The following is a 20289-nucleotide window of genomic DNA, read 5'->3' on the forward strand; positions in this document are numbered from 1 at the left end:
GTCTGTGGGATCTGAAATCTTGGTCACTTCTATGATTCCATTTGACACCTCCATTATTTAAAACCCCACTGAACAAGGCAAATTGCCTCTGTGTTTCATTTTTTCTTTTAAAACTTAAAAATACTGATTAGAGAATCATAGAATTGTTTGGGTTGGAAGGGACCTTTAAAGGTCATCTAGTCCAATCCCCCTGCAATGAGCAGGGACATCTTCGACTAGACCAGGCTGCTCAGGGCCTTTGGACTCATTTGAGCAGGTCCACATCCCTCTTGTGTTGGGGTTTCTAGAGCTGCACATGGTACTGCAGGTGGGGTATCATCAGAGCAGAGTAGAGGGGCAGAATCACCTCCCATGACCTTCTGGTCACGCTCCTTTTGATACAGACCAATATATAATTGGCTTTCTCAGCTGCAAGTGCACATTGCCAGCTGATGTCCAGGTTTTCATCCGCCAGCACCTCCAAGTCCTCCTCTGTAGAGTTGATCTCAATCCCTTCATCCACCAGCCTGTATTGATACCAGATTGCCCCCATGCATATGCAGGACCTTGCACTTGGCCTTGTTGAACCTCATGAGGTTCACATGGCCTCACTTCTTGAGCATGTTCATCTCCCTCTGGGTGGCATCATATCCATCAGGCTTGTCAACTGCACCACTCAGCTTGGTGCTATCTGCAAAGTTGCTGAGGGTGCACTTGATCCCACTATGTCACTGATGAAGGCACTGAACAGTACTGGTCCCATTACAGACCCCTGAGGGATGCCACTTGTCACTTATCTCTACCTGGACATTGAGCCATTCACCACTACCCCCCAGATGCTAGAATCCAGCCGATTCCTCATGCATCAAAGAGTCCACGCATCAAATCCACACCTTTCCAATTTAGAGAGAGGTGTGTTGTGGGGGACCATGTCAATGGCCTTACAGAAATCTAGATAGACAACTTCCATAGCTCTTCCCTTGTCCACTGATGTAGTCACTCCATTTTAGAAGGCTGCTTGGTTGGTCAGGCAGGACTTGGGCTTGCTGAAACTATGCCTTAGCTTAGCTCCTAGATATCTGAAATACTATTAATTTTGAGACAATGAATGATTTTGTTGCTTTCACCACTGTTATGGGATGACATAGTTGTCACAAAAGATAAACCACTGGTGTGCTTGTGTTAACTCCTGCTGTCTTTGAGCTCAAGAAGAATTTCCTGTATTTTTTATATCTTTGGGGACTGTGAACAGTAAGCTAATCTCAATAAATTCTTGCTAACCAGTCAAAACAATGTTTTATTTCACTGTATTGTGCCAAACGACCACGGTTTCACAGAAAACCAGAATCCTTCTTTCCAAACACCATAAAGTTCAAAAAGACAGAGAAGCTGGGGTAGGAAATGTGGCCTTATTACAAATAAAGGATGCCAATCTTCCTTCAGGCTTCCTGCTGCACTTGGGGAAGACACATTTGGCACTGAGCTCATATCAAATATTATTTATTTCCCCCAAGACCCTGGCATAGCTCTGTTGCTCATCATTTACTTGTAAAGAAGTGTAAAAAAGAGAGTCTCCACCCACAAAAGCACTTCAGAAGTGACTGCTCATGCATCACCAATAGCAAAAGTGCACATTATATGTTTTTGCTCCTACTTGCCAGTGTGGCGTGGTGCAAAGCATACAGAGGAGATGGCTGAGCATCCCCAACACCAAGAGCTATGCACGATCCAGATATTGCCTTGTTTTATGTTTGAATGTAGTCTGAATTTTGAATAATTGTTTTTTGTATTTTTTAACATGTGAGTTAATGACTGCACATTTCTAATGACTCTCCACTTATTTAATTTATGCTTCTACTTATTTTAAAAATTTTTGCTACTTTATTAAAAATCTTTTCCATTTAGGCTTAATTGTCAAAAAAGCTTGTTTATTTGCACTTAAAACACTCCTCATGCTGGCATAAGCAATACTTGTCTATGTAATTACTATGCTTAAGGCGTTAATTGCCCATTTTGCATCTGTGAGTCTCTTTTGTATTGCAAAGTTTCAGAGCTGAAGACAGTGAATGCTGTCCCTCATTTCTACATTACTCTCCTAACTATAGATGAACTAGTCAAATCATAAGCTGCTCTGAAAACTGCTTTGCATTTATATGGCATTCTTCATCTGAAAACACATTAGAGAGGTATTAGATATTTTCCTAGTTTTGTAAGCTGGGAAGCTAATATCAGAAGGAGAATGAGGTGTCCAGTGTCACATAGGGAAGCCATGACTTGGGCACAAATAATCCCTCACCGCCAGCACCCAAGAACATTTTGTAGCACCGCATCTCAGACACACTTCTGCATTCTTTCTAATTTAATGTATCCACCTCTAACACTGAACTATTAGCAATCTGGCATCATGAATTAATCTGGGTACCAGGGAAGCCTAAATAAGCTGCATGGACTGCATGCAGCATCACACTTGTGTGTACATGCTTGCAAAACTGGCCTCCACTGATACTACAGCAGCTCTTCTGTATGAATTCTGAACTTTTGTATGTTTGTGGTTTTCCTTTCACTGAATTCACTTAATGAAGTAGTTAAGTTCCCCCAGTTGCAGTCCATGGCTATGGACTATAGTCAGACTATTTCCTTGGCCTGTGAAGGTGAAGGTCATCTAACTGGAGCTTGGATCATTAAGTAATTAGTTTATTTCCTGTGTCACATTCCTAGTTCTACTGGTATTTGTTGCTGAGATATAAAGCCATGGTCTCATTAATACGGTACAATTAATATACCAGTACAGCACATTGATAAACTAAATAAAGCCCTGAAATCAATCCCAAAACCCATGAAATCAACATCAAAAGATCTTCGCTGATTAGCTGTGGAATAATGATCAGAATAATGAGCCTGCCCCCTTACCCTCACCCTACAGATGAGATAATTTAGAGTTCAGTTACTTCCTGGCTTGTGCATTTATAGTGATAAAGCTACGAAATCTGAACCCTTCCTTCACATCCCTTTTTGTCACAGGTAGCTGAATGTGCCTTGTGACAGCCATTCTTGAGTCACTTTGCCAAACTTTGGTTTGGTTTCTAGCATGATATAAGGGAATGAACTCAAACCCTGGCTCTCTTGTAGGCTGCTTTTCCATGTAGAAGACAGTTCTTCCAAAAGACATTAACACTGACTTTTCGGTACTCATGTCTCTCAGGTTTCTCCAGGTTTGCTTTAAATACCCTTTTCATAACCAGAAACCTTTTCAAGAATTCAGATGTTATTTGAGCTGGTTCTAAGGCTGTAATTTTGCTGTGCTGTACATTACAGCTCAGAAAGTGAAACAAAAGATGTTCTTTCAAGCGGTGACATAATTCAAGCTAATTGGAGGCTACTTAAAATTTTCTTCCTGTTTTTAAGGGCCATTGACTTACCCTCCTGAGGAATGATGCGAAGAGTTACACTGAGACCTGCATCTTTAATTAGCTTCACAATATCTGCATGAGGCATGTTTATAATAGACTGGCCATTCACAGCTAAGATCCGGTCTCCAACTTTGAGTTTTGCACAGCGATCTGCAGGACTTCCATCAATTATCCGCCCTATTTTATGGGGTACAGCTAGACAAGGGATAACAGTCACAGTTAACATGCTGACAGGAGTGGTGATGTTCACAAGCAAAAGAAAATGAGTTCATTTGGAAGAAAGTTTTCTCTGAATTAAAAACCAGTTTGTGTATAAACATGCAAGAATATACATCCTTATACAATGCCACTTTCATTAACACAGCTTGAATTTCACTAAAAATTCAGAATTTAGATGTGCGTATATACACAGCATACACATACGACATCCAAAATCAGTTTATGGTTCAGCTACTTTGCAAACCTGGCACGTAACAAGATAATAAACAGATCAAGAAGACAATAAGGCATTAAAACAGTGAAAGGGATAAATTTGCACAATAAGTAGTAGTCATAAATTGCCTTCCACCTCTTAGTTTACAGAATTTCTTTATTTGTATGTTGCAATAGAAGAACTATAAACATGACTTATTTTATATATAAATAAATGTTATTACTGAAAATGCCCATGGTTCACTAAATTGTTCTCCTCCTTCATTCAAATATATTAATTAATAAATAGAAATCATACTGAAGAGTTATTAAGATGTGCAGTTTTCTAATTAGATACATGCCAGCATGAATTTACAGTTAATTATGAGTGCACAAACACATTTACTACATCAAACAGACACCTCCCCATCCCTCTTCTCAAAACATTTCCTGGTTTCAGCTGGGATGGAGTTAATTTTCTTCCTAGTAATTGGTGCAGTGCTACGGTCTGGCTTTAGTCTGAGAACAATGCTGGTAACACACCGATGGGTTGATTGTTGCTAAGTAGCGCTTACCCTGATCAAGGACTTCTCTGTCTCATGCTCTGCCAGTGAGGATGTGCACAAGAAGCCAGGAGGAAGCAGAGACAGGACACCTGACCCAAACTAGCCAAAGGGGTATTCCATACCACAGCACATCATGCCCAGTACATAAAATGGAGGGAGTTACCTGCAAGGAACTGATTGCTCCTAGGGTTGGGCTGGGTATCGGTCAGTGGGTGGTGAGCAAATGCATTGTGCATTGCTTGGGTTTTCTGAATTTTATTTCTCCTCTCTTTTTTGATTATTATTATTATTTCTTTTTTTATTGTATTTTACTTAATACGAATTATTGAAATGTTCTTATCTCAACCCAGGTTTCAACTTCTTCCAATTTTCTTCCCTAGCCCACCTGGCAGGCAGGGAGTGAGCAAGCGGCAGTGTGGTACTTAGCTGCCAGCTGGGGTTAAACCACAACAAAACACTACTCATCAACTTTGCTTTTCCGTTTGCTCTTCTCTGTGGTTCTCCACCTTTCTGTGTGCTCTATCCATTCTTTGGTTCTGTCTTTTCCTTTGTTATCCATTTAATTTTCTAAATATTACTCTTTCTCCCAATGTTTCTTTATTCTCCTCTGTTTTTTAATTAAATATGTATACTATAGCTGACTCCTCTCTCTGTCTAGGTTCCCCAAAGACCATGATAATTTTCTTCCTCTCTATACTACTAAATATGCTTACCACAATTAAATTTGAGTATATATTGTATTAATATCCTAATGGTATCTGAGTGTCCCTCCCTCACTGATTCCACACTTCAGTTTTGGCAAAATTAGCACAAAGCATCTTGGCCTCACTATCCAGCTGCAACTGGTGTTTAAAACCAGCTGTGCTTCTTTTGAAAAATAATATATCCTTAAAATTCGAATACCTAAAGACAACTTGTAAAAGTTGAAAGAAAAGATTAATCAAACATTTTTTTTTTTTTAAATATCTAGGCTATCAATGCTCATATAAAGCAAAGCTCTAACAGGAGATGTGTTCAGAATACATCACTGCAGAACAAACTTCTCAGCCTCCTCATAAACATTCCCTGAAGGTAACGGTGACAAACACAGATTGCACATCTCATGTAAAGCCACAATACACGTACCTCAAAGTGACTTCTGTTACTAATATGGATGCAAGTGTTGTTTATAGTGTTAAAAATTAATTTTCTGAGAACTAAAAATATAAGTGAAATGCACGGCATAATCAAACTGCATCCTTCTTACCACTATAGTTCGGGCAAGAGTATAAATTAAATTATGGCTTTAGTTATATGGACATGACATAACTAGTATACTTCACGAATGTCTTACTGCTTAGGAAATAAGCACCTAATTTATGTCACAATGTACAGCATCCTATAAAATATACCAAACACTAATGACCACATGTCCTGGGTTGAGCAGCAGCAGTCATTTTTCTCCTTCTTAGGAGCTAGTACAGTGCTGTGTTTTGATCTTTTGGCCTTGGAACAGTGGTGATAACGCCGATGTTTTCAGTTGCTGCTCGAATGTTTGGTCTGGCCAAGGACTTTCTGAGCCTCATGCTCTGCCAGGGAGGAGGGGAGGCTGGGAGGAAGCAGAGACAGGACACCTGACCCAAACTAGCCAAAGAGGTATTCCATACCACAGCACGTCATGCCCAGGAGGTAACTTAGAGTGACCCGGAAGGGGTAGAGGGACTGCAGGGTTGGAGGAGGTATCGGTCGGTGCTTGGCTGGGGGGAGTGGGGTGAGTTATTGGTCGGCTGGTGTTGAGGTGTTGTATTCTTTCCTCTTGTTATTTCCTTTAGCACCATTATTATTGGTGGTAGCAGTAGTGATTTGTGTTACACCTTAGTTACTAAACTGTTCTTATCTCAACCCGTGGGAGTTGCATTCTTTTTGATTCTCCTCTCCGTCCCTCCAGAAGCAGGGGGAGGGCAAGAAGGGGGGGAGTGAGTAAAAGAGGTTTGTGGTTGGGTTTAAACCATGACACCACACTTCATACAAAACTTGTGTTGATTTTGCCCTCGATGCAGATGTATAACTGCCACGCATGCATATCAGGAAGTAAACAAGTAGAAGAGTAACTTGACACTGAGACTGTTTACATTCACTCAGAGCCTATTGCATCAAATCAATTCATGAAGCATCATCAAGAATCATTTAAACTAAGACTAAAATGTGCCTTTTTCTAGTACAGGTAATAAAAGATCTGCCATGCCTGTACTACACATCAGTGGAGATCTGAAAATGAGACCATCTGGTATGAAAGAACAAAAAATTTAGTAGGAAGAAAGAAGGGGAAGTATCATGGCTGAGATGCCCTAGTTAAAATTCCCAGGCTTGTCATTTCTAACCCTAAAGAAGATGGTTCTGCTAGGCTAAATAATTAAGTAGAGACGTTATTCCAGTAGTGAGGGGGGCGGGTGGGTGGGAAACCCTATTAATTTGCCAGAACATTTTTTGTTGGACTTCTTGCACCTGACAAGTGAATAGAGCAGATGTCTGCATGTTTGAGATGTCTGCTCAAATCAAAGCTGGAGGTGGGAAAGCCACAAGAATCCAATTCTTCAAATACTGAGAAGGAAGGAAGGGAAAAAGAGGAGGAATTCTGTGCTCCTTTTTTCTTCCTCTTAAGCCTAATGGCCTTTAACTTCCACATAAAGGTATCCCCTGGTCCTGATGTGCTATGAAAGGATCAAGTAGGTGACCTTCTGAACAAAGCTTGTGTCTGTCAAGGTGCCTTTTCTACTGCTCTTTGGTTTTTGAGGATTCATTGCTCCTCTTCTCAGGCTGTATTGGTACAATGTGCTGCCATATCATCTTGCTGCAGAGTGGGGTGTGGAAAGGTTTAGCAGAAGGAACCTGAGCTCTATCACATTCTTCAACGGAGACCATTGGTATGCTGTAACAGCGGTTTATGGGCAAATCCAGTGAACTACTGAAACTCACAGTCATTCAGCAGAAGCTCTTTCCTGTGCATTTCAAGGTAATATGAGAGGTTTATCCCCCAGCTCCTGCTCTTGCAGTAATATGCTGAGGAGTTTCAGGTCCCTGCTTGCTCTCCCCAAGTCTCTCCCAAGCTACAATATCCTGGCCACCACAGTCCCTGCTGCTGCACTAGGAGGAGAGGATGTATTTATAAGCATGAATGCTTCTGAGGGGTGCAGGTTGTCTGATGCAGGTTATTCATGGAAATAGGAACATGTTAGAATATGTTAGAAAATTCATTTTTTATGAGCTTTCGGTGGTGAAATACTTACAGTGGAGGGGTAAGAAGGAGCTACCCTCATAGGAGATAAATTAGGTAAAAGCTAAGGAACAAAGGTAGAAATGAATTGTGTATTTCCATATTGGAGAATTTTTATCATTCATAATGGTCACATCTGAAAACAGGAGTGGAAGAGGTGTAAAACTGTCAGTACCGAGTGGGTTGAGTGAAGTGGCAGACAAGATCTCATGAAAAGAAATGCAAGATGATGCACATGAGGAAAAAATAACCCTTCCTAAGCTTAAGCAGAGATAAACCCTAAAGTAATTATTCTCACTCAAGAGATCTTGAAGTAAGTGTTTAAAGAACACCTAAACTCAGTAAAACATTAAATAGAAATTTAAGAGCTAGAAAAAGAATAGCAAATGAAGTAAACTATTGCCAGTTACTACTGTGCACCTGAAGTCTGAGTATTGCTGGTAGTTTCAGTATCCTCATCCAAAATCAAAGCACTGAATTCGCAAAGATTCAGAGAAAGACAGCATGGCAGTCAGAAGCAGAAAACAGCCTCTGCTCAGAGGAGCAGTCCATAAATTCACTACCTGCAGCTTGGAAAAGGGAAGGTAAGGCAACGGTTAAGACAAATTCACAGGGTGGATCCATGGACAAATAAATCAGAAAGCTGTTGTGAAAGCTGAGGAGATGCCTGTGAAAGGTCCTTGTCTGCTGTAGGTGCTGTCCCCTCTGCCACTGGTCATGGCCAGGGACAGCGTGGAGCTGTGCAGCTCTTTGGTCTCTCACAGCATCACAGATATCTTGTGATGAAACCTTCCATGCTTGGCATTAAATTAGGGCTTTGTTAAAGCAACACTTTTCCCTTAATTTACATCTTCAGTGCTTTATTTGTAACTAAGCAGAGCATTTCATAATGTAGCCTTTTAGAGGAAGTCCCAGGTCACTTGACTGGTGGCAAATGATTCCACTCACCCCTAAAAGTTTTTGCTAATCTATTCATACCTCTTCTAAGAATTCACCACAAGCTGTTCTCCAAACATATGTTCATTCTGAACAGCGGCAGCACGAGCCTGGCTTAGACCATGAAGAGAATTTGATCCACTTCAGAACACTGAGTCACCTGAGCAGTGTTTAATATTAGCAGGCTTGAATTTTTCTTAGTTCTGTCAGACTACGCAATGGATGAGACTACAATGGAAAAATATTAAGGTAAACAGGGATTTCTAGAGATTTTTTTTAACCATTGGAAATATGGGAAATTAGTGAGATACAGTTCATATGCATATAAAACATACCGCCTTTCAAACCAGATAGATAGTTTTTTTTTTCTCTTTAATCACATCAACTCATCCAAAATGTGATGCTCAGGAGTGATGTATATGCATGTGTACCTTGAGAAAACATAAATCCTTCCAAGGCAGAAGTCATAATCCTAGCTCCAAAAAAATCTAGCAGAGAACAGCAATGGCACAGAAGCATTTCCTAACAATGGATCTTTTGGGATCTAACTTTTCTGCAGTGTGTTTTTTCATAAACGCATGACTTCAGGAAGATTTGAACCCTGAGAATACCAAAGCTTCTAAAATACTTGAAGCTACCAACCTCTCCCCCTAAATCTTCCTCAGATATTTACAACATTTGGGTCAGGACCACAAACTGACGCAGAGCATCTGATGCTTTTTTCAGAAAGCAGCTAATTGTGCAATGATCAGCTCTAAACTCATTATCAAAGAGAACTTAAATAAAAAAATTAAGAGCCAAAATGATTCAAAAGAAATCTTTGCTTTTAGAAAGTGAAGTCTGCTTCCAGAAACTTACTGATAACTGCACATGCACATTTTTCTCTATGTTAATATTTTTATTTGATAAAATCACCCACTTTTGCTTTCCATGATCCAAATTAACATCCTTTCCAGACCTTCATGTCATAGAAAACAAACAGTGGATTCTGTGGTCTTACACCTGAGGGTCCATATGCCTGGGTCAGCTGTACACGAAGCCAGAGCAATTGCTGAATACAGATACTGCTTCTAACACTGTATAAATCTATCATCCTTAATTCTAAAACTGCATATATCTATCAGCTTCTTTCTTTTTAGAAATAAAAATGATTTCTCCTCACTTGGGAGACCCATATGCTAGAAATAGCTGATTTTAAGATGTTAACAAAAACAATTCTTTTCTGGTTTAGACCAAGAATTTTTTTACAGCTATTCAGCCCTTTTAGACATAAATGTTGAGACTGTATTTGGCAGAAAGCAATTTTCCTGGGTCTTTTTTCCCCCTTATATGGTAGCTAAATGTAAAAAATGATCAGTTAAGGGGAAAAAAATCAAACCTCTATCTATTAAACCCCATGGCAGATAAATTCTTTCAGTCTTTTCTGATGTTAATGGTATAGATAGTAAACCAAGCAAATGAACCTTCTTCAGCCAGCTGTCCTATTCAATGTTATACAGCTGATCATATGAATATGTATTATACCCTCAGTTCTCAAAAGGTGCAAGAGTTTTCATTCAACCAGCAGGCTCTAGCATATCAGATTTTAATTGGGAGAATATATTAAATGTAAACATCTGTAATTTCATTGCTACTGAATAATATAAAATTTGGGAGCTTAAGTACAGTGGACTTTCCATCAAGGCTAATAGTAGAATAAAGATAAAATATTTTCCTGAAACTGATGGTCTATTTTACGTGACACTCATTTGGAAAATAGAAATCTGTGGCATGCTGCATGATTGCAGATGACAATAATCCCTTTTGCTTATAAGGTTAATGAACCTATGAATTGAAATATCCCATTGCATGCTGGTACCACAGCATATTTGCTTGCATAGCACAGGCATATGAAGTTAGGTGTGCACATATTTTAGCAATCTGAAGATCTAAATAAAATTAATGGAACTTAGGTACTTTTACTCAGGCTTCTCATGAAAGCAAAACGAGCACTGTGGAAGCATTAGGAAAACCTTGATCCCCTTCCCAGGTTTGTGCTAAGAAAACTTGCAGAGTTTGTTCTTCAAAAACACAAGAGCAGCACCACTAGGTCCAAGTGATCTATTCAGGAACAGGCTGGAGAACAAGTCACCTGGAGAGGGGAGTGACGTGGTTAAGATCCTCTATGCTTTACCCTCGAATAGCTGAGTATTTCACTCCGGTAAATTGCAGCAATGTATTTTCAGTGATATTAAAAGTTTATTTCTCTTCTCTAGGTTATTTCGCTAGTATTAATTCGTATATTGATTTGCAAAACTAAATTATGTAGCAGTTTCTTTTAGCTTCAAATGGTACTATCAGTTAAACAAGCTTAGAAAGTGTGATTTTGTAGCTGAAGAGGCAGAACAACAGCTCAAACCTGAATGTAAAAAGCTAAGCAGAAATGAGAAACCAAATTCTTTGCTCACAGGTTGCAAGCACCTTCCATAGGGAACTCACACTGCAGGTAGGCTTCCACTGCTGTGTTCCAAAGGTGTCCAAGGTGGGGTAGACATAACCTAATTTCCAAAGCTCTGTTTTCTTTAGCATTTGCAGATTGGTCAGAGAAAATTGTGTCCCCAGGCACCATCTTACCCAGGTAGAAACACAAGTAAAATTGCAGCACAAATAACTGTCTCAAATCACAGTTATCATTGATCAATAAGCCGTTTTTTATCTCTAACTGTAAGGAGTTCAAAGAAACTCTGGGGCTTAATGGGACTTACTTCACAACGCTATTTTCTGCAGTCAGCAGAGGCTTATCTTGGAGTTACGGTTTTTATTTAAGACTGCATCTTTTAAGAAATGAGAGTATCTTCTTCCATTACACTCCGTTTTATCATGTTTTGAATATCCAGCAGTCACTGGCATATGCAGTGTAGGGGTAAATTAAATCTACAACTCCTCTTTTCTTAAGCAGGAGGAAGATCGTAACAAGAATGCACCTTATAACTGTGCTAACTGACAGTACCAGGCACAGTAAAATTCATGGAAATATTGCCAATTTTCCAATTTCACTGGAAGTTGCCAGTAACAAGATCTGTTTACAACACATGGTTTCTTTCTACAGAAATTAGGGTGTTAAGACATTTATAGGGGTTCACAAATTCTCCTCTTTGAGGAAGCTGCATTCCAAACACATGAAGTAAAAGCAGCAGGAAGGTATGAAGTAGGCAGGGACAAGCGTACTCATAAAGGTCTGGGACAAATTCATCTAGAAATCTCCTTCGGCCATTTCCAGCTGGGTGCAAGTGTTTTTCCATGAGATGCAGATAATGAACTTGTCTTGATACCCTAAAAAACTCCATAAGAATGGAGTTTTACCACAGAGGACACACACTATTTAGTATTATCCTAAATGTAATTCAGAGGGTAGATTCATTAACTCAACTTCATTATTTTAGCTGTAATATGGCACAACACTATCTGTGAGACATCACCGCAGGCACTGCTGCATCTCCATACCCTCATGTGTTGGGGATTTGGAGAGAACAGCCCCAGGAGGAGCATTCCTCATAGAACCACACATCATGCCAGTATTTTTACTGGTGGAAGCATGAAGGTATTCCTCAGGACAGGACTTCATAGACAGGCTGTAGTTTGCTCAGTCTAGCCACTTAACTCCAAAACTGAACCAGGGCATCTAAAAGATCTTCGTAATTCGGTGAGCAAAGACAGGTCTCCACAGAGGTGTGAGGTTACATCAGTCCAGATTCACCCCATACTAAAAGTGGAAGCCTAGAGTTAGCTTCCAAGCATTCTAGTGGGAACATGACACTGAATCCTCAAGAGAAATCCCACTGGAGGTGACAAAATTCTGATAAACTATGTGTAGCCTGCATAGCAAAAGAAAGCACAGAGTAAAGTCAAATTTAGGTGGCCTGTCTGGAGAGGGGACAAGAGTCAAAGCACCCTTTAATTTAGTGATGAGGCCTGGAGGAAAACTTGATGATATGTTTTAGGAGCAGTGGAAGTTAATCCTTTCATTAGGAAGCGGTCTGGAGCCTGGGTAGGTGTATTTTCTTTTCTTAATCTCTTAGCACTCTAAGATCTTCTGTGCTCTTCGCTAGCCAAAACAGCTTGCTCCTGGTTATACCACTCAAGCACAGTTCTTTATTTATCCACTTTATCTTTGATAGCATGGCTGACCTTGTCTATGCCCCTGCTTTGCCCTGTGAAATCTCTTCATTCAATCCTTTTCATTCATTTTCCACTCCTGATCTTCCCCACAGCAGAACTACAGTTTGGTGCAAGATAATCCCCTGTGAAGGATTAGAGAAAATCCCAAGCAATGCTTCGATGAAGAGGAGTCTTTTCTACTGTTACAGAACACAGGAAAAGAAATGTGCCACAAGAACTGAATGTTTAAGCAAGTACCAGTAAGTAAAAATTACATCCAGATCTAAAGTCTGGCTCCAAACTACCTAACGGTGAGTTACTAAAATGACAGCTACTACGGTGCTGCCTATCACAACATGTGAAAACATCTTCTATTCCCTGATTATGGCTGTAGCCTGCCCCCGCTGTGCCTGGATCAAGGGTTAAAAAATGCATTTGGTATTTTGAAAATTCCCGCAAGGCAAAGTCTGTAAACCAGTAGTAACGACAAACCCCTTGCAAAGTGTATAGAGAGAAAAGTTGACCAAGACTGTAAGCTTCTTGGAACACAATGACATCCTTAAGTCTGGTTGCTTTTGAGTCTTTTGCAGCCCTTTTGCAGGTTAGAGAGAGCATGAACGCTATGTGGGAAAGGGATATGAGACTTGGAGCACTGCTACTTTGACTTCATGGGGTGGTCCTACAGTTTCACAGACAGAGCTAGTTTTAACTTGCTTAGCAAACAGAGGGTGAGCTTTTCTGTAACCTCTTGAGCTTCTGGTCACCTGCAAAGCAGCAAATCTATGAACCTGGATGTAGCAACTCTATTGGAATGACTACAGTTTCACCAGTGCTTGAAGCAGAAGCAGCTAGTGACACAAGTGACTCCTGTAGTCAGAAAGAGCTATTGTAATTTGTTGGACTGTAAAACATAGTTTATAAGTGTCATTTCAAGAAGAAGGAAAATACTTTCACTGCATGATTAATTACCTTCTTGAGTAGAAGTGATGATTACACTTCCAAGTCCTCAAGTCTTTTGGTTTTACAAGAAAGTAGAGAAGGGAATAGAGTTATCAAAATAAACATTATTAAATCAAAGGAGCTCTTTTTCACTTTGCCCTGAGGATGCTCCCAGCGAGACAACTTCTTAGTCTATGCTATTCCTCGTAGTGTCTGGCACTACAAGAGATTCCCTTTTCTGACCTATTTTGCCCACTTTGATTCTTTCAGAGTTGCTTTGCATCTACAGCATTAACATTTAACTGCTTATGATTAGGGTATGTCTGCACAGTAACATTCTGTGCCACGTGGGGATACATCAGCTAGCAACAAGATCACTGACTTTGAAACCAGAAACACTGGAACTATAGTCCAACATTTCACCAAATTAACCTACTACTTCTATGAAGTGAGTGACTACAAGGTGCTTGACATGGTGCCGTGCAGATCTGTATTTCAATATTGATATAAGCTATATATTGGACATTATGCCTCCTATATCTGGTTGATACTTTCCTACTGCTAATATGCTTTCTATCCCTGACTGTGTATTTTAATCAAAGGATTTCAGGTTATTTCAAGCTGGAACAGACCTCAGGAGGTCTCAGTGGCTGCTGCTGCTGTTTTTCTATTCTGTCTTCTACCAAAAGGCCTAAAACTTGAATGCTGTATTCTAGATGTGTCCTAATGAGTGCTAAGTAAAGGGGGATAATAATTTCCCCTCAGTCTACTTGCTGTGTTCCCACTAATTCAGCCCAAATTAATTCACCCAAATAAAAATCAAGTAAAGAAAATTAACCTACCTTAAACTAAAAATAGACAATGATTTTTAGACTGTTTTTATTCCTGACGACAGATTATGCAATTTTCAGCTATCTTTTTCTACTACAGTTTTGCCACAGAATTCACATACAAAGGGTATTTTCTTCTTTCTTCTGTCACTGTCTACAGCAAATGTCATGTTTTTCTTCATTGCTGTTCTTCTAAACTTAGGATTTGGGTGCTCTTTGGATCACTGAAATTCAATGCAGTTATTATTTGAATAAATTCACTTGTCAGTTCCACAGCAGACTGTCATTTCACTTCAGTATTGGAGATGTTCAGCTGAGGTTCAACAGTGGCTACCTATATAATTGCCTGGGGAGAAAGGAAAGTACCACTGGAACATGTTAGAGTATAGGCAGCAAAGCAGGATCTTGCACTCAGGACTGTTGTCTTCAGCAGAATACTCCAGTCACAGAATGTCTGGTTAGTTGGGCATTTTCTCTTCCTCTTCTTCTCCCCTTTCCCTCTCCATCTCTCCCAACCACAAACTGAACCTGTGAAATAATTTTCTCGAGAAATTCGTGGCTGACGATGAATATGTATGAATCTCAGTGTCCTCTATGGATATTTTTTTCTTGTCTGATCTTCTGCAAAGAACCTCCAGTTGGCTATTATAGTCAATAAAGTGAAAACTCAGAGTCCCAAGAGACTAATTATCCATGGTTTTGTTACAATATTAATTCTGGCAATCGTGGAATTTTAAAATTCAGCTGAGGTAATATGAAAAGCAACTCTTTGAATAAGTGCATGATCATGAAATGCTGCAAGAACTTTTCTGAGATTGTTCGCTGTTGTGAGATACGGCTTTTCAGTACTCGCTTAGCTGTATTTCTGTTACGACTTTAGAAGAATGAATTTTGGCCCTAAAAGTTGAAATTGTGATACTATTTCTTCAGGAACCAGTTTTGGGCAAAAGACTAGCTCCTTCAAAACATGTTGCATTAGGCTGCAACTTGCAAAATGGCAAATGTTCTCACTTATCTTGGTTTTTCAGCAGTTAGCGTTTTTCAGTCAGCATTCACAGTTTGAGAGGGATTTGGTGGGAGATGTGGATGTCTCCCAGCAGAAAGCCTTTATGTTTCCTCCTTTCAATGGGCTCAGCTCTCAGTTGGTTAAATGCCATTTCAAACACACAAAGGAAGCCCTGTGCCTCCAGCAGCCACTACTGAAGGGCCTAAGACTCCTGCAGGTCCTATGTCACATCTGCCTGACCTCTCCTTAGGTATACCTTTGACATCTCAAAAGACTCCAGATGCCTCTATAAAAGCAATAAAGTTGAGCCCCAGCAAATATTATTTTCTGGACATAAAGTGAGCTGTAATTATTAAGGGCAGATCCTGCCATTATATACATCCACTCCCTGTACTCAGTTGTACCTTTTGTAGTGTCTATACTCCAGGTAGTTGAAAAATCAACCTATGTGCAACTGTGTCTAACCAGTTTTCCTGTTTTCCAATTGTTTCTGCAATGCCCTAACTGGACAGCTGGTGTGATGGGGCTTGCTGTGATCTAAGCTTTTATTTCAACTTCCTGAACTTCATCTTGATTTAAAAAAAGATTAAGAAAAAGTAGAATTCAGTTGCATGTGGGGCATAATTTTTTCACATAACCCTATTGGTTACTTGCAGTGTCTCTTTGGGATATAGGAACACATAAAGTCTACTTCATGGGTCAGTCATAACGTACCAAGTAACTATTTGAAGCACAGAGCCTCAGAGGCCAGAATAACCTTTGGTTTTCTCTAAGACACAACAGACAAGTAAACCATGATCCTGGAAACACCCTTAAGAGTCTCTTCAGTTTTAATCTCTTCAGTGATTAATTAGCAGGTTAATTCTGGGCAAACTTGGAAAAATCTAAACTAAAACATGTGATTTACTTACTTATTGTGGACCCAGATTCAGGCCTGTTCAGGGAACTGATGATAACAAAGCCAAAGCCTTCATTCTCCTTGCGGTGGATCACCACATCACTGGTTTGCAGGCTGTGAGAAGTGAAGCCCTCCGGCGGTGTAGCATTGCTACTAGAGACAGCATGATTACTGTTAGCATAAGTGGTGTAGTCACTTCTTGGAGAACTGTGGTGCGTAGACACTGAGCCTGGGCTTCTGCCATTCTCTGGGCACGGTTCTCCTACAACATAAATCACACCAGTATTACAGTCTGATTTGCTCAGTGGCCCGGTGACTTACAGTACATTTGCTAATGCAACATGAATACAGTTGACTGTCTATAGCCTAGACTACTACAAGTATTAAACTAGGAGCTGTAATAGATGCAGACAGACAAGAATCTACACAATTATGCAAAACACTGAAGAGTAATCAGATAAAGTAAGCATGAACACTCACAGCTAAGCTATCTACAAGAGACGAAAGTAAGAAACACTGGCTATCTGGATTGCAAAACCATTAGCAAGCACTACTCCCTTGTCTGATGGTTCGTCTGTCATGAGGAGGAAAATGTGACTGTCTAATCCAATATAAAATTATCTGTGTTAGGATTAAAAGAATTTAAGCAGGCAGCTAACATAGAGTAATTAGGATTAGCTGCATAATATTCTTACAAGTTGATTAGCATACTCAAAAGATGTTCATAGAACTGAGCAGTTACACAATGAAAAATAATCACAAACAGTTTTTCTGTGGGTGTTGTGACAGAAGAGGTGGTCATTTAAAGGCTTTGAAGATGCTCTTGTGTGGCAAGTTCATAAGGGCAGAAGTGAAAATAGAGCCCATCCACACTCCAGTATTACTACAAAGTAATGGGAACAAGGAACAAGTTAAATCTTGTGGGATTACACACCTTTTTTTAGTACCAATATTTTGGCAATGGAAAACAGTAAAGTTACACTTCCAGATGGGAAAAAAGATTTACATTCCTCACAGACCTAAGCTGTTTACATGATTCAGCATGTATTGACAGTTTTAATACAGAACTATTAGGTGAATGTAAGTTTTCTGTTTGCAGCAATGAGAGTGGTAGCCATTCTACTGAACATGTGAAGAGCTTCTGCATACACACATACATCCTAGGAAGAGAGCTTGCAAATTAGACCTTCAGTGTGTATATATGAATAACATAAACACCATCCAAGGACAAGCTGTTGTTTTCTCAGTCAGGTGTGTCCTTTAGCAGTCCTTCTGCAACTATGAAATAAAGTGATTAGAGAGAATAAAGAGGAAGAAAAACAAACAATTATTATACTCCTGCATTAGAATTGAAAATCTGCAAGAGTTATTGAACCAAATCTGCAACTAAATGCCACAGTCAGTGACAAGAGAGATCTCATTTTCTGGCTGTCATGTTTCAGAAATCTGAATATTGTTTATGTCAGTATGGCTGCAACAGAAGGGAAATTATCTTACCCTGAAGAGTGACCAAGAGCTAGCTTGGCCATAAAAGAATGCAACTGAATACCATTAAGTATAGGAAAAGAAAGATAAAGAAGGAAAAGTGTAAATGGCTATTGATTGTCAGCTGTGCAACAGATATTCACCAGAAGTATTACTTCTTGCTTCTGCCTGTGAAAAGAAAATGGCATTTTAATCAGCGGTGTTCCAAATACCACATTTTCCTAATATTTTTTTTTTCCAGAGCTTGTGAATGGTGATTTTCTGTTCCAGATCTAGGTAAATATCTGTGCAAAATGGCGATTCCAGGTGAGGGCTGAGATAGGTACATCAGTTATCAGGCAGGTAAGGAAAGCCCCAGATCCTTCTGTTGTATACATTCACGCTGGTGAGAAATTCACACAGAATCAGTTGGCCTGCTGTGTCAGTATAGCATCTTTCAGTCCTGCCAAACATCGGCCGTTCCAAAAATTTTTCCACAAAGCTTATGTTATAACACACCAAATTAAAATCCCGTTCAGCTCCTGAAATGCTTAAACATTAATGAGTTACACACTCTACTCCCTGGTGTGGCACTCTCAAGGCCCAAGAATAACTCCAGGTGTTTTACCAGCTTGCTTCGCATTCTGTGCCAGGAGACCAGAGTGTCTAATAGACTCACTCATTTCATACGAAACAAGCAGCAGCGAAAGCTGGCATCCACTCCGAGCTAACCCTCTTGCTAATCTTGCCTGCAGTCTGTACAGGCGGCTGACCCGGGAGAGGTGCTAATCGCAAGCGCTCGGCGGATTACCTTGGTTATTGGCCATTTTCCTAGCGCTGGGGGAGCTGCGAGGGGGTGTCGCACCCGGCGGAGGGGGACCTTTCTGGCTGGAGGACTCTGGAGTCAGTAACAGAAGAAAGTCAGTCCCGCGAGACTGGCGCTGCGGTGCCGCAGTGGGAGGGGGACTGCGAAGACGGGGGTGAGTGGGAAGGCGGCTTTTTGGCAGGGGGACGAACGGCGCAGGCAATGACAGCAGATCTAGGGCATGGAGAGGCGGAAGACAGGACAGGCTTGGGAACGTGGTTTTGCTCATTTCTGGTGCCTCAGTGAAGTGTACTCGCCACCACAAATGTTTGAAAAGTTCTTAAATAAACTTCTTTCCTTGGGTAAGCAATGGTTGCAATGGAATGGCAGCAAATTCTCCCATTAAAGCTTTAATAGACACTGCCACACATCTTTTCCAGCTTTGAGTGATTTTCAACAATTGAGACCGAGCTAGTCTAAAGGTTTAATATACTTCAAATTCTTCATAGGATCACTGAATGGTTTGGGTTGGAAAGGACCTTAAGATCATCTAGTTCCAACCCCCCTGCCATGGGCAGGGACACCTCACCCTTGACCATGTCATTTTAGGTTTATTTACTGAATGTGTCTCCTTGATGAGAGGATTCCGCCCTGTTCCTAAGAGCCACTTGTGCCACACAGAAGGTTTTCAGCTAGCTTGTGTTGTAGTCAGGGGGAAAATTCCAGATGACATCAGTGAGACCAGAAATGGGCTTTTAACAAATACAAGAGTGAAATGAGTTCCTGCCCTAAACAGTTAACAGTCTTTGAGCCTTTCTCTGATTGCTTTTTGACACAGCCAGCTTTAACAGCATTAACCTAGGTGAACGTTTTTTTCCCCAAAAAGTGGACAAAAGGAGACAGCACAGACCGAGAAAGCATGGAACAAATCCAGCACTCATGATCACCACACCAGGGTTGCCAGTATTGTTTCCACTTCCGAAGGAAACAACACTCAGCGGTAGCGTTTTTATCACAGAAAGAAGGGACACACATTTACAATTATTCTGTCTTCAAAATGACACAAACACTGACTTTAATTTTCTCTACAGCAGCTTTCACTCACCTGTGGGTAGCACCTTTCTCCTCACAGTAAGATTCACTTGCCCATTTCGAGCAGCATTATGCATAAGATCAATCACATATCGGTGGGTTTTGCCGGCCACTGGAATCCCATCTACATACACCAGCTCATCACCAGGGTGGAGACGACCATCTCGGTCTGCTGAGCCCATGGCAATTACTGCTCCAATAAGAATCTAGGCAGTAAAGAAACAAAATCCTGTCATATATACCCTGAGCCTCCAGCTGAGTGTCGTGAATGTTGCAGTGATTTTCCCTTTCTTTTGAAATTAAGGTAGTGGTGCAGTGCAGATGAAGAGGTCCGTGTGTGTTTGAAAGTTGTGCTTATCCTCTGTGAGTATGACTTGCCTTTGGTGAGAAGATGTTTCCTACCAGTGTAGATGTGCTATACCTGAGAATCCTCATCTAAGGATGATCTACCCGATATCTTCCACTCAAGACAATCTGTCTATAAGGAGTGTTGAGCTTATATAGACTACATTGTGCAGAAGATCTAAACAGATTAATCCCCTGTAAGGGTTAATCTGCATATT

General features: G+C 40.4%; 1 protein-coding gene across 11 annotated transcripts in view; it reads right to left on the reverse strand.

The window, feature by feature from the left end:
- The window catches only part of MAGI2 (membrane associated guanylate kinase, WW and PDZ domain containing 2), a 731950-nt gene that overhangs the window by 48865 nt on the left and 662796 nt on the right, over positions 1 to 20289 (reverse strand). For 10 of the 11 annotated variants that reach the window (XM_065666957.1, XM_065666908.1, XM_065666928.1 and 7 more), the window contains 3 exons: positions 19740 to 19932; positions 16379 to 16627; positions 3399 to 3584 (listed from right to left, as the gene is read on the reverse strand). In XM_065666957.1, the coding sequence (XP_065523029.1) occupies positions 3399 to 3584; positions 16379 to 16627; positions 19740 to 19932 (628 nt within the window). The remainder of the gene's footprint in view (positions 1 to 3398; positions 3585 to 16378; positions 16628 to 19739; positions 19933 to 20289) is intronic. The other variant, XM_065666937.1, reaches the window with a different exon arrangement.

Source organism: Lathamus discolor, chromosome 1 (genome assembly GCF_037157495.1).
Source record: "Lathamus discolor isolate bLatDis1 chromosome 1, bLatDis1.hap1, whole genome shotgun sequence".
Classification (NCBI taxonomy): domain Eukaryota; kingdom Metazoa; phylum Chordata; class Aves; order Psittaciformes; family Psittacidae; genus Lathamus; species Lathamus discolor.